We start from the raw sequence: 24301 nt of genomic DNA, 5'->3' as shown, positions 1-24301 counted from the left end.
GTCCGCTGTCCTGGAGGCGAGTGATTTTACTGCTACGATATGTCTTGGAAACACAAAGACTTTTAATACTAAAATGTATATGTACAATACTGTTTAAAAGTTTAGGGTTAGTAATACATATTTTTAAGAAAATAATACTTTTATTCTGCAAATTCTGCAAAAGATAGTTATATAGATTTCTATTTCTAATAAATGCGGTTCTTTTGAACTTTCTATTCATCAAAAATCCTGAAAAGAAAAATATTAAGTAGCAGAACTGTTTTCAACATTGATAACTAATATAATAATAATATGCACCAATCAGCATATTAGAATGATTTCTGAAGGATCATGCGACAACATGTGGTGCCATCCCAAAGAGGCACAAAATCACTTTCACGGACCTTTACCTCGACTGTTCCAAGTTGGTGGAATGACAAGCCTAACTCAACCAGAGCTGCCATTTAGAGTCTTTAGGCATTTTCATGAAACGTCTGAAGACGCATCTTTTTCATCAACACATGACCCATTAACACTTACTATTCTATATATCTATTTTTAAAAAACAACCTTGCTACGTGTAATGTGCTATACACTGTAAAAAATTTCTAACCCTCCCAAATCAAATTCTGTAAATTTCAATTGGCCCAAGTGAAAATCTGTAAATTTAATTTTATAATTTACAGAATTTCACTTGGGCCAATTGAAAAATTTAGATGTTATGGGTCACTTGAAATGTTTGATTTGGGAGGGTTAGAAATTTTTTACAGTGTACTAACTGGGACTGGTCACAGCACTTGCATACTTGTTGCCCTATTGTTGGTTTGATTGCTTCTATTGCTCTCCTCATTTGTTAGTCACTTTAGATAAAAGTGTCTGCTAAATGATTAAATGTAAATGTAAACTTATACGATGGTGTCCGCTTTGTAGAATGAACCATAAAGGGAATAACTATTTTCATGTAAAATGGCAAGAACAATGTTAGGGTTTGTTTGGGTTAGTACATAGTAGCAGCTTAATTTAAGTACAAAAGAATTCAAAGGGAGGTCTTCACCATGATAAAAAACATATGTGTGTGTGCGTGTGTGTGAAACAAACACAGCTGCAGACAGTTATTCTCTGGCGCATTGATTCTGAGTGACTCTTCACTACACGGCAAAACCTATTTGGCTGACTAGCCAGCTAGCAGCGTGGAACTAGCTAGCTAGCACCAGATTTCATTCGTTTCCTCTGTGAATGAATAAATAAAACAGTTGTTGTTTTCATAACTAATAGATGTTCTTTAGGCACAGTACCATGGATAAGAACATCTCTTACTGTAAAGCTGTTTCGAAGCATGACGCAGTTAACGTGTCAAGTGTGGACTGAGAGGCTTGTAGATCTGGATAATTTCACATAATAATGCAGTTGTGCTCCTCTTAGAGTTCCTTACTGTTGCATGCATTTCTACATAAGCATCTCACTAAAATTCCACTAATGTGAGATGTAAATTTGTCAGTGGAATATGACTTTGTTTATAGACATTGTATTATCCTATATTTTACGTATGGTTTGTTACCGTATATTTATGGCTTAGAGTTGTTTTAGAGACATGTTTGCATAAAAGACACTTAAAACCTAATGAATGGAAACACAAAAGTTGAATGTATAACCAATTATAAATTATACAGAGATGTTTACAGCAACGATTCAGATAGCTTAGGCTGCTGATGAGAAAGACTTTCCTGAAATATCTATTAGCTCACTGTTTAATTTTTGTTAAAACATTTCATGTTCAGTGGGAGGAAGGTCGTGACAGGACTTGAAGAGGGCGGCTGCAAGTGGATTTTTATTGTTAATTACGTTAATAATAATTTCCTTTGGTACTTTACTGAATGGTGCACATATGATTAATAAGGTTATTGGAAACTCTGTGTCTGGGGCAGAGTGGGAAGGGATCTTATAAACAGGGCAGAAAATAAGAGAAAGTTGCTCATACTGTAGCCCTGTCAAAGCTCAACCGACGATCGCTGAGATTCCAGTTTATCAGTTCGCTGCTTTTTGAACCGTGAAGTTCTTTTCCATCGTGGGCTGTGCCTGTGCAGGAGTCCATCACATCTCTGTCATGCTGAAACTGTTATGTCAGTTGCACCCACATTACAAAGGCACAGTGTAATCATTCGCACCTTCCCCAGTACTACATTGAGAAACTATCTGTGGGCTACGTAGAAAGAGTTTAATAATGGATCTGAGAAAGGGTCAAATAAAGAGGTACATGTAAAAGAATGGTCACATAAATTCTACATGAAAAGGAGATGAATCATGGACCGAGCAAGTAGTTTGGAGAAAAGTGGGGGAGGAAGAGAGAGAAATGGAGAGAAAGATCTAATATAGATGTGAGGGAATGGTATAAATACTCCAGGGCTGGAGGATAATGGAGTGTCATTTGGAGACAGAGAGGCAAATGGAATAGGGTACATGCATTTCTTCACTGCTAGAGAGAGAGCGGATGGAGAGAGAGAATAATGAGGCTCATACTGTTTAATGGCACTAAGAGGTAAAATATCTCTGGATAAGATCTGTGTTCACTGTACAAGCCTTTTGCTGGACAACACGCTCTGTCCCAGTCTAGACCCTGTTCCTGCTGCAGTCTGATCTAGAGGAATTTGCTTGAGCTTGTAAGTCAGGGGAAAAAACACCTCCAGGGTTCAACAGTAAGGGTTCGGTGTGAGAGAGATTTCAAACATATTGGTGGAACGGTGCATTTTACTACATCTTGTGTTCATTGGTCATGTTTATGCCCTGAAAACATAAATATTTTACATTCTGTGATTTATTGTACGTTGTTGTTGGGGTCAGAATTGTTTTTTTGTTTGTTTTTTAAGATTAATACTATAATTCAGCAAGGGTGCATTAAATTGATCAAAAGTGACAGTAAAGACATTTATGTTACAAAAGATTTGTATTTCAAATAAATGCTGTTCCTTTGAACTTTCTGTTCATCAAAAAACCCTGAAGAAAAATAATGTAGCATTTGTTTCCACAAAAATATTAACACAATGTTTTCAACATGTATAATATAATAAGACATGTTTCTTGAGTATCGAATCAGCAAATTAGAATGATTTCTGAAGGATCATGTGACACTGAAGACTGAAGTAACAGCTGCTAAAAAATCATGACGTCATAGCTTTCAGAAATACTGTTGTGGCGAGGGGAACGTGGTTCATCGAGGGGAGAGAGAGAGACAGTAGATGAGCGGTGTGTAAGTAGGTCAAGTGCAAAATGACAAAACACCACGTAAAGTCTAGGCCTGGTCCTCTCTCGTCCTTCACTTTCGTCGCTCCTTCTTTTATGCGTCCGAAGCTCCTCCGTGAGAGATACGAGACCAGTGCAGCGTGCAGGAGGCGCTCATCAGTAATCACGCAATCATGATCAGCAATCATAGGCTTCGTGCCGTCCTCCTACGGCCCACGGCCTCGTCCTGCTTGCCACAACTGCACATAGATTTGATTGTGAAAAGGATGTATGATAGACTTGGAAGCATTGTATGAATTACAGTTATTATTGCAAAGTAAAAACATTTTTTGTTGTCTGATCAATATTATAAATTATGAAACAAAACCTTTTCCCTGATGCATCAATTATGCTGCTAAAATTAAAATGTATCATTTTTGCAGTAGGGCTAGTAACACAAGACTGGTTGGACAAGCAGAAAAATTGAGTTCAGATCAAATTGTAAAGTGGAAACATGTTGAATATGCCACAATATACATATAATTCATAAAGCACAGAGTTTAAACTGTAACTAGTGCAATAAAAATATGGAACAGGCTTAATTTTGGGGGCAGTTTTCACATTTATTTATACTGGGATAGTTGTTTAGTGTTGACAGGAATATTGGGCTGAGAAAGGGTGAATGGGATCAGGACATGAAACTGGTTTCCCATGAACCACCAGCTCCTGTATGTGTCCCGAGCTCTAAGCACCACAGCTCTGACAAGCTCAGTAATTTATGACGTCTAAAGACAGGAGTCAGTCTAGAGACCATTTCATATATAGATGATTTATGATTTATGATCATATGATATATGATTTACACTTAAGAATTTTGTCTGATGTATGAACCTTCATGTCAGATTTGTTTTTTAACATCTCCTTACATCTACAGTAAGTTGTCCACCTTTATCATATATGCATGTAGTGTACTGGACCTGGTCCAGTAAGATGGTTTATTGACATAAATGGAAAAACAAAAAAAAATCTGTTTACTTTTTGAAATGTGTGTGTAGTGCTCTTCTCATTCTTTTACATGTTTTATGTTTACATGCATCCGATTTAACGGTATATGAGAATGACGTTGCATTATGTTTTGCTTTCTTGTGGACTGGTACAAACACAGATCCCATAATGCACTGATGTACACACACACTCCATCTGATACACACACACACAAACCCATAACCGCTTTCATTTCATCTCCTTGCTGCAAACTTATGACGTCAGGTTGCCAGGCAACTGTCTGAGCAAACAGAATCCCTCTCTGCAGAGGGGAGGCCCCATCCTGTTGATCAGCACGTGGCTCGAGCAGCCCATTAACACACACACACACACACACACACTTTTGCACAATACAGCCATTAACTTTGTCTCTCGATCCTTCCTTTAATGTACACATTTCCTTACCCGGCCAATTACTGAATTCTGCCCTTGACAGTAATAACTTATGGATGTATAGCTTACATTGTTAGGAGGAGAAAAATACTATGATGTACTATGTGATGAGGGAAACCCACACAGGAAGAAAAGTTTTTCTAACCGTAATGAGGAATGGAGCAAAGTGAAAGGCAGTTTGCATGGTGGGAGGATCAAAAATATTTTCCTCTTCTGGTGATACTAGAATGAAATCCTTTACCACAAACCTTTTATCTTAATAGATGACGGTTATGTGTTGTCTCTGTCTTCTCTAGTTTCTTTTTTTATTTTTTCACCTTTTCACTTTGACTCTACTTCACATTTTCCACCTTTTAGCACTCAGCACGGCACGTCTCTTTTCATAAGGATGGAGCAGGTGGATTTGATTCTTACAGCGTTCTAGCAGCAGGAAATTATGGCACATCGATAAGACAACATTTTCAGCCTGTCTGTTTGAGACACCACAGTAACATGATCTCATTCTTTAAACAAGACCCTATGGTGCTTTAGTCTTCTTTAGATAAATAGCAATTTTTTAACCGTGAAATCAACATCTGAAGTATGATTTCAGTGGTCATGAAAATTGGCCCATACTTACTTTTAGGACTGATAATTGCCATAGACCTCGCAATTCTATATTACAACAATATTTAGCTCATTTTGCTCATACGATATGTATTGCAATTTTGGAATTTTATACAATTTGGCTTTTGATTTCCAGACTGTTGATGTCTGTTTAAGTCTTAAAATATTTAATTATTAATTTTTTTTATCTATAAAAGTACTCTTTAAAATATTTGTAAAAACTAATAATAATTCAACTAAATAGCTTCAAAAATACAAATAACAAAGAAACACATTATCAACAATAAAACAAAGACAAACAAAGAGTTTTCAAAGTTGAACTTCTTTTAACTTGACACAGCATCACTTGTTGTTTTAGAACATTAAGTCACATTAAACATTCTTCCCAGTAAAATGTCTGGGAATTCCCATTTTAAAATGTCTTTAAAGGTAATGTGGATGATCACTACTGAATGAACATAACAGTGTAGAAAGACGGGTACTATTTTATTGTACTGTATCAATCATTTTAATAAACATTTTAAGAGCATTTCAAAATAAATTTTTCATGGTAACAATTCAAAATTTCAAGAATAATTTTTTGTTGCAGAATTGATTTTTCCCCACCTCTCTCAGTCTAGCAGAAATCGGAGCCTCTTCCCCTGAGCAGGATGTTTTAAATTCACTATGAACTCTCTCGAGCTTTGTGAAATATAATATAAGTTTGGTTATTTTGATCCTGACTTGCAGATTGTGAATAACCTTTGCTAAACTGTGAATTAAAATGTGAAAAAGGACTTATTTTAAGGGTAGGCAGAAATACAAGCCTGTCACTAGAGCACTTGGACTCAAACCAACCCTTTTTGTTGGCTGCGATGTTCTATGTTGTGCTAATTTGGCACATATTTATAAAGTGGCTCAGTACAGTTATGACAAGTTTTTATATTATTTATCCTAGACCGTGTTATTGATATCATGTTTGGCAAGCTGAAAGGAGAGTTTAATTTTGGGAATCAGATATATTGTGTGTAATCCAGAGTTAATACTTTTGGGCCTTGTCCCATAGGAATAGTTCAGTTCTATTTTTGGTCTCTACATGTTCCACAAGGGAAAAGCAAATTCACTTTGAAGTCACAGATGGTAACAGAAATTACGTCCTTGATTATGGACCAGTAAATCATTTTGAAGTAAAATGAATTATGGGGGAAAATGTATTGTCTCATATGAATTCTCGTATTAATGGATATGTAAGTTGTTTATGCTTAAGGTACACAGTCATGTCAGGGTTTTGATGAGTTATTACTGACTTATTTGTCTTTCTATTATTTCCATAATACCAGACAGGCTTGCATGATTGGATTGATCATTTAATTATAGAGATAATCATCGATAATCAAACTTAATTTGAAGCAATGTTTCAATTAGTATCCTGTTTCCTTAGTTCTGAGGATGCGTTTTTATGCAGGAGTGGCATGTAACTTTATGCATTATTATTTTTAAATTCAAGAAACCGAACACATAAAAAACATAAATGTAGTATTCTTTGTCCGAGACTGGACAGAAGTTAAAACAGTTCAGTAATGCATTTTAGTCTAGGTCTAGGCTAAGCCTGGTCTGTGAAACCGGGGGTCAGGGCTTAAATACATGGGGAGTAATTAGTATGAAACAGAACAGGTGTGATAGAACTAATTAACAGCCAGGGAAACTAACTAACTTAGACACCAAAACTGAACATACACGTCTTTCTGGCCATGCACTGTTCTCAAGAATGTTCAATAATAGATGTCAATGTGGAGAGTTTAGTTGGGTTGGATGATTCATTTTGAGACTTCAGAATAACAGGCAAGATTTCACACAGTGATAATCTCTGCTTTTCTGTGTGTTTCAATACAGTTATATCAGCACCTATGCCAAAATCTTTATTTATTTATCTACAACTGATTGCCATATTTTCGTTCTCAATCATCCACTTATTGTTTATCAGTTTTTGCTTCCTTTGTTTGTGCTTTTACAATGTTTTCCACACAACTGAATTTACCTGAATTAATTTCAAATTAAAGAATCCCATTCCAGTCATTTGAAATCAAGAAAGTTTTGTTTTTTTATTAATTTTAATGGTAAATAATACAATTATTTCATTTATTAATTTATAATCACACAGCAAATCAGCCTTGATTGTCTCTTTTGACAGTGTCGTAAGTGTTTCCCTTTTTTGAATGACAATGCTGTTAAAATCATCCAGTTAAGATTGCAAAATAAACTAAAAGAAATGTAAAAACACTTCCAATATATTTTGCTGTTGATATCAAAGACTGTGCATACTATGCACCGATTATGATTTTTCAAGGCAGATTCCGATTTATTACAAGCAAATTTTTTTCTTCTTTGTTTAAGCAAATGTATTTGATTATTTCCTCTATACAAGGCAAACTAGCCTTAAACATAAAATATCTGTAGCCATTTGAAATGAGGGGGAACCACTGCATTTTAATCACGATCCAAACAAAGATGCTACACACATGTAGCATGAGCAGTTGTTTTTGATTTGAATTAGATCGTTTAATTTCAAGATTTAAAGCAAAAGCAGAATGGTCTGACTTTATATTTGTGAAATTATGCTACATAAGACACTTGCACAAAACAAAAGCATCAGATGGACTAAATGAAAATGCAAATTCACTCTGTGACAGTAGGTGGCGCTTATGGAACGGCAGAGGTTTCTTTTGGTACCGCTGTACACAAAGCAGCACTGCGCTTATATACACTACTTTATACGGAGGTAAGAGGAAAAGAAAATGTCATTGTAACTTATCTGAAGACAGTCAGTTCCCAACCCCCACCCCCAATTTAATATTTAAATATTTCTTCCTATATTTCGAGAATCGCGAACAGTGAGCTTGCTGTGCCTGGTACAGTATTTGCTCAGCAGGTGCATCTGTGTTCACTTCTTTGCGTCCATTTTCTGTGTGTCCTGTCTCTGGCCTGTGTTAACGTCCTGTTAATATTTCCACAAAAATTACATTTTGGGAAATGGTTGCAATGCAGTTTGCATGCAAGTCCGCAATAGAGATCGCCAAAATAAAACTTAAAAATCGGTCGACTGACCATAAATCAGAACCTGAAGGTTTTTTCTACAAACACATGATCCGCAAGCGGCCGGTTCCCATTTATGGTCGGTCAACCGGTGCTTCTCTATTGCAAACTCTATAATGGTATTGTGGTACAGATTCTTCAGGGTGCATCACATCTTGAAACACCTTAATTCATTTTATTGTTTGACCATTGATACTGTATAATTTTTTTACCTTGGCTTTATATTACTTTTTTTTACACTTTGTGTAGGCTATTTTATACTTCTTGTCTTCGTCCTCCCTCGTGCTTAAACTCTTTTCTCTGTACAACAAACATCACACATCGCTCTGTGCTTTTTAAACCAGTGGGAATGAACTTACTCCCTGGCATGCTGTAACTCATGGCAGCCCTATCAACTCCATTGATTTTTGTCTTTTTACTCTGTCTCTTCCTCTTCTCATCATGGCAGTTTCTCATGCGTCGGCTCCTCTCACAGATTTTATGTCTGTTTCTTCCCTCCCTGTGAATGTGCTGGTAAAGTGCTGTTGATTTCTCGTTCTGCTTAAACTCTTTGAGAGTGTCAGAACAGGGAGAGAGACAAAGCTAGAGAGAAATAGAGACAGAACGAGATTATTCAGCAGACAGAGAGCGAGGGACATTGATTGGTGTGGCATGCTCAGCACGGAAGCAGGCCAAGCCCATGTGAGTCATTTGCTGAGTGGCCCTTTGAACTCAGAGCTATATGGAGGAGCAATGCTATGTTGTTTTAACTGGGTGTACTGGAGCGAAGACAATGTCCAACTGAAGGCAGAGACAGCATACTGCATGAGTTCTACACCTTGTCAAAAACAAAAGGAGATCATCATTATTTTCAGTAAAATTGTATTGCTCAGAGGTGCTTTTTATTATCCCAGGAGGCTTACTGTTGTTCTCCATTGTGTTTCAAGTCTAAATCTTGTCTTATATGTTTGTTGTAAAATCTCTTGAATGGAAAAAAGTGAGAGAATTATTGCAGATGCTATCTTTCAGATTTTGTCTGAAACTGAAAGCAGGGGTCTTCAAGATTTGACTAGCTCAAATTTAGCTAAAAGTTTCAAATCTATTGAGGAAACTTAAAATATGATGTGTATTTCAGTAAATTTATATAATTTATATATATATATATATATATATATATATATATATATATATATATATATATATATATATATATATATATATATATATGAAGAGTTCAGATGTAAAAACCTCTAAGTGCCATCTGAAATTTTCTTCTAGAATGATCATTTTTATGAAGCTCGTATATTTAAGTTCAGTAATTTCACTTAAATGGCAATGAAAATTACCTATTAATTGCCATTTAAGTGAATTACTGAACTTAAACGAGCTTGATAAAAATTATAATTCTAGAAGAAAATTTCAGAGGTTTTTGCATCTGAACTCTTATAGAGCAAAAAATGTGAACAAAGTTCAAAAGAACAGCATTTATTTAAAATAGAATATTTTCTAACATTATAAATGTCTTTACTGTACCTTTTGATCAGTTTAACTCATCCTTGATGTATAAAAGTATTGATTTATTTTATTTCTTTCCCCCAAAAATAAAATTAAAATTCTTACTGACCCCAAACTTTTGAACGGTAGTGTTTAATGTTACAAAAGCTTTAGATTTCAATATTAATAATATTTCACAATATTACTGTTTTTGTTTGTATTTTTAATCAAATAAATGCAGCCTTGGTGAGCAGAAGAAACTTCTTTTAAAAACATTGAAAATCTTACTGACCCCAAACTTTTGAACAGTAGTGTATATATATATATATATATATATATATATATATATATATATATATATATATATATATGTGTGTGTGTGTGTGTGTGTGTATATATATATACAGACCCTTTCCAAAAAATTTGAATATCATGGAAAAGTTTATTTATTTCCATAATTCCATTCAAAACGTTAAACTTCCATAGATTATAGATTCAGGGCCCACAACTTAAACGATTTCAAGTATTTAGTTGTTTATTTGTACATAATTTGGGCTTCCAGCTCATAAAACCCACGAAAACAGGATTTTAAAAAATTAGAATATTACATGAAATCACACAGTAATTATACAGTAATACCATGGTCATTGAACCAGGTTTTGGTTCTTTTGGCAGTGTGGGCAGGTGCAAATCCTGCTGGAAAATGAAGGAAGCATGAAGTGCTCTGAAAATGTCCTGGTAGACGGCTATGTTGACTCTGGATTTAATAAAGGACAGTGGACCAAAGTCCTCTTTTCTGATGAGAGCAAATTTTGCATCTCATTTGGAAACCAAGGTCCCAGAGTCTGGAGGAAGAATGGAGAGGCACACAATCCAAGATGCTTGAAGTCCAGTGTGAAGTTTCCACAGTCTGTGTTGGTTTGGGGAGCCATGTCATCGGCTGGTGTTGGTCCACTGTGCTGTCCACTCAACACAGCCGTCTACCAGGACATTTCCAGGGCACTTCATGCTTCCTTCAGCAGACAAGCTTTATGGAGATGCTGACTTCATTTTCCAGCAGGATTTGCACCTGCCCACACTGCCAAAAGAACCAAAACCTGGTTCAATGACCATGGTATCACTGTGTAATTACTGTGTGATTTCATGTAATATTCTAATTTTTTTAAATCCTGTTTTCGTGGGTTTTATGAGCTGGAAGCCCAAATTATGTACAAATAAACAACTAAATACTTGAAATCGTTTAAGTTGTGGGCCCTGAATCTATAATCTATGGAAGTTGAACGTTTTGAATGGAATTATGGAAATAAATAAACTTTTCCATGATATTCTAATTTTTTGGAAAGGGTCTGTATATAAGGGTCTGCAAGGCGGGTGTGTTAAATGCGTTAAAATAATTGAACGCATTTAACACACCCGCCTTGCACCTGAACTAAGTAGGTCATTGTGTATATATATATATATATATAAACTAATATAGCTTCAAAACATAAAAATAGTAGCCTAAAAAGCATTTTGAGATGCAGGTAGGCCTACATTTAACCACTTACACAGAGACACACCCAGCCACATGTGCGAGTGCTCTTTACAAAGCGCACATCAGCATTTGAAATTGAAAGCAACCTTATGTCATTGAGTTTCTTATTTTTAAAATATAAGCCCACAGCATTCCAAACGACATAAATGATGCCTTTGTTGAACATTTGTAAGGAAAATACCGGTTAGAGTGGAGGAAAAATTGTCAGTTGCACTGTTAGTATCTAGTGATGAGAGCTGAGGAAGTGTGGATGAGACCAAAGAGGATAGGCAGGAGGGTGAGGGTGAGCGTAAGGAAAAACGCCAAAAGGTGACCCGTGGAGGAGTGCGTTTTGTGTCCTGAGCCAGGTTGAGGTTAAGAGTGAGGAGGAAGTGATCTGAGGTGTGCATTTATTTTACATGCTTTTATTTTACATTTACACACCCTTGTGTCGATTCAAACCTGTATGACTTTCTTTTATTTTGAACTGAAGAATGTTGGTAATCAAACTGTTTTGGTCTATAAATATATCTAAATACCAATTCAGATGCAGCTTCTGAAATAGCCTAAAAGTTTGTGTAATAAATTCTATGTTGAATTAAATAAAATATTGAAAAAAATGTCAGCATTGTGAAAACCATATAGGCTACATTAATATATTTACATGTGATATGATATTAAATATATGGTATTATTGGCCAGAATGAAAATGACGAAGTGGATGAAGACCGCTCTAGAGTAGACACATGTGAGATTTCTGGAGAAGCAGGACTTAAGCAAAAGTCTTCATGTTCTCTCCATTTACTCTCTTGGAGAAACAATTGAGATATTACAGGCACACAGGCTCTGTTGTCATTGGGCTGTTTGCTAGAATCAGAGACCTTGTAATACATGTATAATAAATAATGCTTGACATGAGTCGATAACCTTAAGTCAGCTTAGAGACGTTACTAAATCTGTTTTTCTCTCTGTCTTACTCTATAGATAACTCCAGTTGACAGGTCATCAGTTGCTCATCCGTGTGCACCAGTCATCTCACCACAGCAGAGCTGCTCCGACCGGTGGCACGGCACGCACCTCACCTTCACACTGCCCTTGTCCTTGCGCCCTCCCTTGTTTCGCCAATCCTCATCAGGGACGCCAATTCACCATCTGCTCGTATAGGAAAGCAATATGAACTTGCCAGATCATACCATCTCTTTCTCAAACCTCACCTGAGGACAATCAGCTTGGTTCCTCCAGCTCGCCGCGAGCGCTCTGATCAGCGAGATGGGAGACTGGGTGTGTCTTAGCCCAGCCGAATTCTCCCAGCTGCAGCAGTACAGTGAGTGTGAGTATCTGAGCACAAGAAGCCTCTCCTCTGACCTCTGGCGGGTTGATTGGAATTGATTTTGGGGCTGCTAGGTGGATAAGAATGGATGGGATATTTTATCGGTCCATTTAGTTGGTTCTTGGCCATGCTTTTCGATAACTGTACCACTTAGCTCCATTGTTTAAGCTGATGCTTTGCTCAATATATTATTTTGGAAGATGCTTACACATTCTGAGGCTGACCCACTTGACTTTTAGGAAGCAATGCTGGGAATGTAGGCTGTATTGACGTAACACATCAATGTGCTGCCAGTGCTCTCTGCGTCGGTATTGATTAACAACGTTTAATGCAGTTATTGATGCAGACCACTTTATAAGCTAAACAAGCCTATGAAATTTTAAAGTGATGGTCTTGCTTATCAGTTCACAATTCTTTTTATTTTGCAAGGGATCTGTGATATGACAGTATTGAGGGAGTATTGAGTGGTTATATTGATTTGATGTAGGAAAAAAGTGAAATTGGATGCTAAAGCAGGATCAGATATTAATTCAGCATGTTTCTATTATTATAAGGGCTTTCGGTAAGTCTGACTCATCTTTTATCATTGGACTGGCTGTGCCAGCACATAAGCATGTGTAATGAGGAGGACTATGCTTCATCTGGTCAATAAGGACCGGCCCGTTTGTCATTCTCGCTAACTACTCCATTCAACCTAAGAGGAAGCTTTACTTGCATTAGCGTTGATGATATTTTGAATGTTTTCTTTACAAAGTTTATTTAGCATATTGTGTAATTGGCAGATATCAAAACAGGTGGTTGACTTCAGGCTAGATCTCAAATGCCAAGAACAACATTAGAGTGTGAATGCAAGAATGCAAACATATTTTGTTATACAAGTATATATAAATTTTGCTGGAAAGTTGGCTAATTGTGATTAGCAGTTCACCATTCAAGATTGAGGATGGAACAGCCACGCTGGTGTACATAGTAGGACAATGGATTATGGGTAGCAGGAGTCAACACCATTAGCTGCACTGCTGCCAGAAACAGTGTTGTTGGTTTGATGCTGGCAGCATAGAGATCAGTGCGAAAGTGTATTTCAGAAAGTCTTCTCTTTAAAAGGCGGTCTGATACAGTATGTCATATTCTTACACATTCTGACGGTCTTTATTATTTTCCAAAAGCATGAACATTTATTCTTCTTTTTAAAAATATAAAACACACACAGGTGTACTGTATATTATAGTTGTTGTATTACAACTCTCAATTCTGAATACTGTACATATTTAGGCGTTTTTATGGACTTTATTCAAGCTCAGTAATTATTTTATTATTTATTGTAATGTTTTTATGTTTATTAAAATACAAAATATAAAAACTAATAGATATTTTACTAATATAATACACAAAAAATAAAAATAAAAATGTACAGGAAGAATGGCAAAATAACATTAATCTTTTTCTGCGTGGTCTAGGGGCACTTTATTAAGTTATAATACAGGAGATTTTAAGAGTTTATTGTAGGTCCATCAGACGCTCCCATATCTCCAAGAAGGTTTGAATATCACAAGTTTATTTCTTGACCATTAGAGCCTTCCTCAGTTACATTTTTAAAAAGAATTATGTACACCACAGTCGACTATTACCTCAGCTGAAATGTTTTTTGTTTTCTAGTAAATAAAACAAAAACTTTTTAATTCTATTTTTTGATTCAGTTTTAATGTTTTGAAAAAATAATTTAGACAATGTTTATGAAATAATATTCATAAGACAGCAAACTTTACATACTAAACCTCTAAAGCCACTGTTGTTGTGTGATTATCTGCACGGCCTGGGTAATGTGAATTTCAAAGAGACCTTTGTGCCATTTTAAGAGCTTACCTGTAGAATTACCATGACATTTTCAAAAGGAGCATCGATCTATGCTTTGTGAGGTTAATTGGCTTGTTGGAAGCTGGTAATAAATGTAAAATACTCATAAAGTCAGGAAATTCACATTTCTTTTGTTTGGGGCCTGGTAACAGATTTGATTAAAACCCCTTGAGGAACAGTGGAGACTGAATAATCAGTCAGAAGTGCTCTCAGCCTGGACTCTGCCATCATACCACTTTTAAGGTATAATGTCTTTAAAAATAGCACATGCATTATGTGGAGTATATTTTGGGATACTGGACACATTTCCATTAAGAATTCAGTTGGTGTGAGATGAAGCATTAATCTTTACACTTTACATCTCACAGATGAATTGCCAGGCCTGATTTTAGCATTACTGTAAGGTAAAGATGTAATGGTATGAAAATTTCATATCACGATTACAGTGACCTAAATTATCACGGTTATCAGTATTATCACTTTATTGTTAAAATATGATGGAAATGTTCAAAAAGTACTTACACACTGAAATCAGTTATATATCGAAAACCAACAAACAGATAAAATGAACAGTCCTATGCAATTTTTGTTTGCATGAACATTAAAATAATAACACTAAGAACGACAGCCAGATTTTGAATGGCTAAACAAATTTTTTTGCTTGGGTGACTTAAAAAGTAACATGCACAAAATGTTTAAATTTACATGCAACTAAAGCCTGGTTCACACGGGACAATTTTAAAATTGTCGGCCGATTTTCCAAACCTGAGAGACCCCACACACGGCGATAAAAAATCACGGGTCTAACAGTTTTGGTCGTACAGTGTGTGGTGCGGCAAAATCAACACATCACACACGAACCGATTTGACTCCCGAGCATTCCCAGGTCAGACGGGAAATCTCGCAAAATCCCTCGAGATCAAACGTGACTTCAGAGTTAATGCCGCCGGCTGTTTTGATTTTGTTTCCCGGTGCTTCCTCGCCGCCTCGTCACCTCGCTTTCTGATTGGCTACACGCCACAGTCCACAGGCTGCGTGCTCCTTTGTCCCCGGGGGACACCACACACGAGGAGAAATCGGGCCAAAAAAATCCAACATGTTGGATATCCCCGATTTGAGATCGGAGTGGTCCCGACGTCCTTCCGAGCAGACGAGAGCAGTCTTAACACACCACACACGGCAGGAATATCTGATCAGATTATTTTACGATAATCGGAGCATCCTTAAAGGAGAACTCCGGTCAATTTTAACATTGAGCTCATTTTTTTGTACATTTGGAGTGCTGTCAATACAGAGAACTACGACAAAAAACGGTGTTGCCTACACCGAGTTATTCTATTTTTAAAATTTGCACCCTGTTGACTTCAATAGGGCAAGTAGTAAGCCTGCTTTTTAGCCTCTTAACATCCTTTAAGTGTCATTACAAGTGCACAGAAAATGTGAGTGATTCCTTCCGAGTGAACACGGGTGGATCTGACTGCAGTAGATGTTAGAGATATTAATAAAAACGAAGTTAATTCAGCCAGCGCTCATACCTTTGTTTACATCCTGTTTTCGGTGGAACGCCATAGTAATCGATTGTCGAGTTCACGCGCGTGATCATTGGTAACTAAACCTATGCGCGTGAACTCGACAATCGATTACTATGGCCTTCCACCGAAAACAGAATGTAAACAAAGGTATGAGCGCTGGCTGAATTAACTTCGTTTTTATTAATATCTCTAACATCTACTGCAGTCAGATCCACCCGTGTTCACTCGGAAGGAATCACTCACATTTTCTGTGCACTTGTAATGACACTTAAAGGATGTTAAGAGGCTAAAAAGCAGGCTTACTACTTGCCCTATTGAAGTCAACAGGGTGCAAATTTTAAAAATAGAATAACTCGGTGTAGGCAACACCGATTTTTGTCGTTGTTCTCTGTATTGACAGCACTCCAAATGTACAAAAAAATGAGCTCAATGTTAAAATTGACCGGAGTTCTCCTTTAAAGTCCCCGTGAACCGGAAGTTGCAAACGACTTTTCTCCAGTGTTATGACGTATTTCCCAGTGAAAAGGAATATTGAACAGAGGGCAGGGTTTTACTCTAGCGCTCCTCCTCTCCATCTCTCGCTCATAGCAGACTAACGGTTTGAGGGGAGTGGTTAAGCGTTGCCCAAACCAATTCCTCAAACCTACGTCATCAGAGAAGGTCCTCCAATGCAGAGGGGAGGGGCATTTTCAGATTTTGATTAAAGATTACCATGGTAAAAAAATGTTTTTTTAAATATTTTCTTGCACGGATTAATTGTTCACCACAAGACTAGTAATATGCGCTAACAAAGTAAATAGGGTCAATTTTGATTTCATGGGGACTTTAAGATTGTCGGAAGGGGTGAATCGGGGCTAAAATCGGCCTAATTATCCTGCCGTGTGAACCAGGCTTAACCCTCAACCAAACCCTAATCCTACCCTAAACCTATAGTAAGTACATGTTGTTAATTAATATTGCCTGGTACTTAAATATATAATTACACTGTAACAATAACACCTAAAAATAAAGTGTAACCGTAAATTCATTCTCTGCCAGTTGTTGGTGCTTACTGAACAGCAGAAATAGAGCCATTTCGCCGATAACCGCTGTACAAAAAGCAATGCTGCACTTATAAACACTAATTTATTAGGCATTAACACCTATTTACACCAAGAACTATAACTATAACAATAACTATATTAGTGATATCACTGTTTATTATAAACATGCGCTGCAGTTATCTCATCTGCTGCTCAGGGATTTCATGGTTTATCGTCAAACCAGTTACTGTTTCATTCCTAATTATGAGTGAATTAATTATGAAACTCTGTTTACTGGTTCTGTCATACAACGCAGGCTGTCCTCAAGAGGAGAGAGTGTGTATGTTCTTGCCACTGAGCAATGTGTTGGCTCAGCTAGGTGCTAAGGCTTTTATTGTTTTGATTCAGTGGTGTTAATAATCAGTGGAATACATTTGTCATCTCTGCAAAATGAGCTGCTAATTGAAACTCCAGTCACAGCAATAAGATCCCCCACTATTAAAACACCCAGACACACAGATCTGTTAGTAAGAGGATGTGTTCGCTGCCCACAGAAGCCCCAAGCTGTTTGGAGTTTGGTGTCAGTCTTTAAGTCAGTGATGAGTCTTGTACGTTTAACAGTGTCAGAGTCCATTTGTCTCAGTCCAAAGATCAGAGATTTATGAGCCCTGTGTGTTTGACCTCTGACATCACACTTCATGTTCTGAATTATGATCTGAAACTATAACAGCTCGTAAACCTCTGATTGATAATAAAAGTGTGATGTCAATCTTTCCGACCACAGAAATCACCAGACTGCTTTGTTCTGAGTTGCACATCTTGAGGGAAGACTCATTTTGCTCAGATTAAGTAGTGGGTGCAGTTTTGTTTTCAGTCATGAGGGTCTGTCACATTCCCTGCTGCCCCCAACTGTTTTCCCCATAACCACCGAGTCTCTATATACTGACTCACCTCAAACTACTGCTTATGATTTGAATATTGGAATTTATTTTTATCCATTTAAACAGATAGTTCACCCAAAATGATAGTAATGTCATTATGTACTCACCATCATGTTGCTCCAAACCGGTATGTTATTTATTCCATGGAACATGGAAGTAGAAATCTTTAAACTCTTTTTTGTACAGTAACGATTTATATAGTCAACCTCCAAAAAAAATATTAGTCTGTATTTCAAGTTGTCGTATGTTTGAGAAATAAAATCTTTTTTAGGTGAACTGTCGCTGTAAGTCACATCAAATGTTGGCTTTTCCTTCCCCTAATGGTGGTTTATTGTTTTTTCCATACTATTATAATATGTTTTAATCTGAATTATTGTTCATTTTTATATTTTCAGTTAGTATTAATAATTTTATTAATAGTTTTTTCTTTTTTTTATTAGGTTTTTTTTCATATTCTATATAGTTTTAATTTATTTTTATTTTATTACAGGCTCATTTCTCCTGTCCTAATGCTAATACGCTTTGGTGACATTTTCTGCTCAGCTATTTTCTCTGCTTAAGCCTATTTTAGCATACATCTAATGTTCCCAATATTAGATACCAGATGCAAGAATGTAAGGCCCTTCTTCAAAATGTTATGGATGTAGTTTAAGTTTCAAGTACATTTCTGTTGGGTTTGGATATAGCTTTGAGTTGTGACTAATGAAATATGAATTTGGATGTTTTGATGAAACACACAAGGTTGCATGATTTTTTTCTGCTTGTAATGCTGCTAAATTGCAAGAGAATTTCCTAATGAAAGGACCTCATGTAAAGGATGTACTATAGGACAACAGCCTATGTTGGGAGCTAAATCATTTAGCAGACAGTAACAGAGTTACAGCTTGCCAGGAAAGCATGCTTTGTTGATTTGTTTCACTGATGATGCTAATGATATAGTTCTAATAAAGTTCATCAAAGTGAATATTCATAGATAAATGGACTAATGGATCTTTTTTGAGTGGAAGACCGCACACAAAGTGTCAGCTTTTAAAACTGCAGTCCGTAGCTTTTTTGGGTTAAAAATGATCCAAAATAATTTTTTGAGCAAGTACATAACCAGCCAGTGTTCAAAACTATCTGCTTGCCTTAGCTCGATTCAAAACGGTAAGCTTGTAATAAAGTTTTTAATTCCAGTGGTACTGGTGGATTTCCGCGGGAAATTCGAGCATGTCTTTGCGTCATTACGTCATATCTGTACTCATAAAGAAGGAGTCTCGGCTAGTAGGCTATGAGTGTGAGGATGTTGGAGGTGGAGATTTATAGGCTTTTTCTCACAGCACTTGATATAATTAAACTTAGCAATTTGATGACGGATCCAGAAAGGTTCAAGCGACAATCACCAGTGACAACTGGAGATTCACCCGTTGTAAAACGCAAAAGACTTCGGACTTCGGAGTGGCTACAGAAATAAAGACACTGCAACTGGGCCCATGCGAAAACAAGGACAAATATCGGAAGGGCATTAAATGTAGTCACGTAATGCTGATGTTGTTAACATTAACAATTTGAGAACAAAGTATAATTTGCACGGTTTGACGTGATATGATAAGCGATCGTTAGATTTAATCGGCGCGATTTACTGCAATGCTTTTTTTCCCTTAGTTGGTCAGAACAAAAGTGGATGTTACTTACTTGTTTAGACAACATTTTCCGGTGAAAATTCTTATGTTGTTCATATTTCCAAAAAGTAGGATCTGTGAAAACATTGGATTCATCCGCGCTGTGCCATGCCGAGGCACAACGCACGTAAAGTTGATAATTCCGCGAATATCTGCAATTGCAGATTTCGAACAGAGATGGCGACAAAGAGGAAAAACTGAGGACTGCAGCTTTAAGTGACATTTAATTTGTTAGCATCTAATGTCTAGCATTCAAGACAAATCCAGCTTGTTTCTGCCTCCAGCAAGTGCAGTCAATCGTTTTTAAACTGTCTTAAGAGTTACCAAGTTGCATTTGGTTAGGTCAAAGACTTGTCCTCTTCTTTACATACCCATTTTTTTATACATATATAATATAGAATCACTACCATTCAAAAGTTTGGGATTTGTTAGGTTTATTAATTTTTTTATGTCTCTTATGCTCACCAAGGCTGCATTTCTTAGATCAAAAACACAGTATAACAGTAGTAATATAAAATATTATTCTAATTTAAAAAAAAAGTATTCTATTTGAATATATTTTTAAAAATAATTTATTCCTGTGGTGCAAAGCTGAATTTTCAGCATCATTACTCCAGTCTTCAGTTTCACATGATCCTTCAGAAATCATTCTAATATGCTGATTTGCTGCTTAAGAAACATTTCTTATTATTATCAATGTTGAATTTTTTTGTGCTGCTTAATATTTTGGTGGAAACAGTGAAACATTTCGGGATTCATCGATGAATAGAAAGTTCAAATGAACAGCATGTATTAGAAATAAAAATCTTTTTTAAACCATTATAAATGTACTTACTGTCACTTTTAATAATTTTAATGAATCCTTGCTGAATAAAAGCTAAAAAAAATAAAAATAAATTGTCCCAAAACTTTTAAACAGTAGTGTGCATCTAAATATTTCCATACTAATATGTGGTATCTACACTTAAACAGTACGTACAGATGTACTCTATATGCAACTAATATTTTTTCCTTTTAATTTTTCTCTTGCACAGATTCCTCCAAGAAGCTTAAAGATGTCCTTGAAGAGTTTCATGGAAATGGTGTCCTCTCCAAGTACAACCCTGAACAGGTATGTTAGGGGCCATGGGTCTCTCCTGATTAAATGATCTGTTTAGAGGCAACGGAGCCTCTGGCTGTGACTTGACAGAACACCAATACAACCTGACTCAGGGCTCAAGTCATTAAAGGAAATGCTTAGTCATCCGCTCCCCGAAACCAAGTGGCCAGATATCACCTCCTATTAGAGAAGGTCCTCGCTGACATCATAAAGCCCATGCATCACGTTGCCGTGACAACAAAGCCAGCGGGCAGCCGCATCTATAATTTGCTTTATGGAGTGTCACCATTATATTTCTCTCCTCTCCTCCGCACTGACGTAAATAAGAGGATGCTCAGGGTTTGGCGCCACAGGTTTTGACCCAGAGTCTTGGCGGAATCAATAGAGAATCAGCACCGGTGGCAGTTAATGGGTCTGAAGCTGACGCCAGGTTGGCTGTGATGTGAAATTGCATCCGGCGCATTGTTCATTAATTCAGTTGTGACCACCTATGGATCATAAAGCCTGAAAGTATCACAAAATGGAGGTGACATGCCTTCAGTGCTGCCTGCTTACGATGACAGAGCGCTGTATTTCACTCATGATACAGCCGTGATTGACTGTCTGACTACGGCTGGGCAGTAAATATCCTTCATCGTAGCCTCAACGAATCACAGCTCTTTTGAGTGCCTTTCTATAATGAAGTTTAATTAGGGTGACTCTGTAACCTTTGTCAAATGACGAGTGTCTGTAAAAATGGGCGCCGATGAAAGGTTAAATAAACGGTTCATTGTTTCCTGCATTATTTGTTAGCGGAGTCAGCCTCTCTGTTTTGCACGTTTGAAAGTCAGACAGGAAGTTCCTCTTACAGCCACGGCTGGTTACGCTGCTTTTCCCCTACAAAACAGACAAACACATTTGCTATTACTGAGACAAAGACACATTTGTGTTCTGGTAATTTCACCTTCCTGTTTTTGGCATGCATCTGCCCAACGTTTGCAGCCCCTCAAGCGTAGCCCCCCTTTGCATGCAAGTTCCTCTCTTCCACCTCTAGTTCATTCTCTCCTGTTCTATCTGTTTTTGCTTTACTGGCTTTTTGCCTTTTACAAAGTTTAATTTCAGCAACAGGCAGAATCTAATGAATTTAGGTTTGTTCATTCCTTCATTGGTATGATTAATGGTGAATGCACTCGCAGTCCCATGAAAATGATCTTCAGCACAGATTTGGTGGTGCATTTGTGCCAGTACCCGATTTGCATATTTACCTTAGTGAATTATGTGCTAAATCACACAAACATGTAAATAAATTCCAGTATCATATCAAATCTCTTACAGGGCTTTTAGTTTTAGTTTTTTATTTATTTGTTTAGTTATTTAGGCTATATTTTAGTTTAATTCAACTTTTGTTTTGTTTCAATGTTAGTTTTTGCTCTATCATTGTTAGTTTTTGTTTTTCAGAGTTTTCTAGTTTCGGTTTAATCAATTCTGTTTTATTTTCCTAGCACAACCTGGTGTTATTGCTATCTGTTGTCCATTTAATGTTTAACGTCAGTGAGATTTAAAGAGTTTTATAATATACCATATAGCTAAAATTGATATTAATGTTCTTCTTTCAGAATCCTGAAATATATATTAAGCTGCACAAATGTTTTTAACATTGATGATAATAAGAAATGGAGTAATGATGCTGAAAATTCAACTTTGCCATCACAGGAATAAAATATATTCACATAGAAAACAGCTATTTTAAATTATAATAATGTTTCACACTATTACTTTTTACTCTATTCTTGATCAAATAAATGTAGCTTTGGTGAGCATTGAAACTCTTTAAAACATTTAAAAAATTCTTATCAACCCCAAACATTTTAAGGTTAGTGTATTTTATTTTTTCCCAGCTATGCTAGCTTTTATTTCAGTTAACAAAAATGTTTGGATTTAGTTTTCATTAAGAGTGATAAAGATTTCCCCTTTTTAGTTTTTTATTGCATACTTTTCCCCCCATTTTGTTACTATGATCAAATTACCACCTTAAAGAAGTAAGTCAGGATTATGCAAATAAACCTGCAGAACAGCATTAAGTATGATGCGGGTGGACTAATGCCATACAGCATTAAAGATGGAATAATGTGAATTCATTCAGCATCAGAGCACCAGAGGATATGACGGGTAACACCATTCTCTGATCGCTTCCCTCTGCACGAACAACCTCTGCAGTGTATATAACCCCTCTCTCCCTCTACCCTCTCCATATATCTCTTACTGCCACACAGAAGCAAGATGTTCTCAACCAAGTAAGATGTTACTTTCTGGGTTTGCATGTTCTGTGGTTCGATGTGTCTACAGACTGCATGTCCCAGCCCATCCCTGTCTAACAAGAACGTCAAGCTTGGGTCATAATGTCTACTGAAGGTCAAAGGTCGTGCCCAGTGCTTTTCAGTGTTAGCCATGTGTCTTCATGGTGTTTTTGTAACCTCAGATGATTTTGTTTCTATGAGCTGCAAAAAATGTGTGTCAGTGAGCTCCCTCTGTATTTTTGTTGCCGTGTCTCATAAAGAAATGCTTGAGCGTGTCATTCATGCCCAGAGACAGGAACATTCTGTCTGCTGAAAAAAAAGGAGCAGGAAGCTGAATATTCATGGCTTTATTTCATCTCACAGGTTTCCCATCTTCTTATTTCTCATCAACTCTCCACTTGTCTCCCGTAGCCCATCGACTACGAGGGTTTCCAGCTATTCATGACGACCTACCTGGAGAATGACATCCCTGAGGAACTGTGCAAACACCTCTTCACTTCCTTCAAGAGCAAGAATGGCGGAGGCAGCTCCCCTGACACCTCTCGATCTGGAGCAGGCATGCTGGGTAAATAGTCTATTATAATGTCTTTATTCTATCAATTACACGCTGTAGAAGTCTGGATTTCATATTCATATTAATTTTAATAGGTTCTGAAAAATAAAGTGTATGTTTCCCTGAGGTTATTTTAGGAGCTGTGAATGAGCAACTGTATCACTATTACCCACTGATACAGTACATGTACAATTGGGTCCACATTGGAAACCTGGAAATAAGCAAATCATTTTTGTCATAATAAACCTTAGGACAAAATAAGGAATGTTTACAATTTTGCACTATTTATAGGTCACTAATTAAACTTTTGGAGTTTATGTCTGCTCAAGCAATGCTGTCATTAAAGCAAAAGAGGACAAAGAAGAAATTCAAGATATTTCTTCTGGTCATTGAAATTGTTATACTGATCATTTAATTTCTAATGAAAAGATATACACTACTGTATAAAAGTTTGGGGTTGGTATGATTTTTTATATATATTTTTGACAAATTTTCTTATGCTTACTAAGGCTGTAATTCTTTGGTCAAAAATACTGTAAAAACAGTTATATTTTGAAATATAAAATCATTCTAATATGCTGATATTGCTGCTCAAGTAACGTTTCTTATTATTATCAATGTTGAAAACAGTTGTGCTGCTTAATATATTTGTGGAAACTGTGTGTAGCAAGGTGAAATGTTGTGGGAAGAGGGAGGTGGGAACCGGCGAACATTCAAAGCCTTTAATAAACGTAAAA

At 36.6% G+C, this 24301-nt stretch overlaps 1 protein-coding gene across 2 annotated transcripts in view; it reads left to right on the top strand.

Moving 5' to 3' along the window:
* The window catches only part of dgkg (diacylglycerol kinase, gamma), a 103371-nt gene that overhangs the window by 4926 nt on the left and 74144 nt on the right, over positions 1–24301 (top strand). Inside the window, exons 2-5 of one of the 2 annotated variants that reach the window (XM_079881129.1) lie at positions 12281–12626; positions 20671–20747; positions 22988–23008; positions 23423–23576. In XM_079881129.1, the coding sequence (XP_079737255.1) occupies positions 12566–12626; positions 20671–20747; positions 22988–23008; positions 23423–23576 (313 nt within the window). In that variant the 5' untranslated portion in view covers positions 12281–12565. The remainder of the gene's footprint in view (positions 1–12280; positions 12627–20670; positions 20748–22987; positions 23009–23422; positions 23577–24301) is intronic. The other variant, XM_079881130.1, reaches the window with a different exon arrangement.

The sequence above is a fragment of the Squalius cephalus genome (genome assembly GCF_949319135.1).
Source record: "Squalius cephalus genome assembly, chromosome: 9".
Classification (NCBI taxonomy): domain Eukaryota; kingdom Metazoa; phylum Chordata; class Actinopteri; order Cypriniformes; family Leuciscidae; genus Squalius; species Squalius cephalus.
This window is presented reverse-complemented; position numbering and strand designations above follow the sequence as displayed.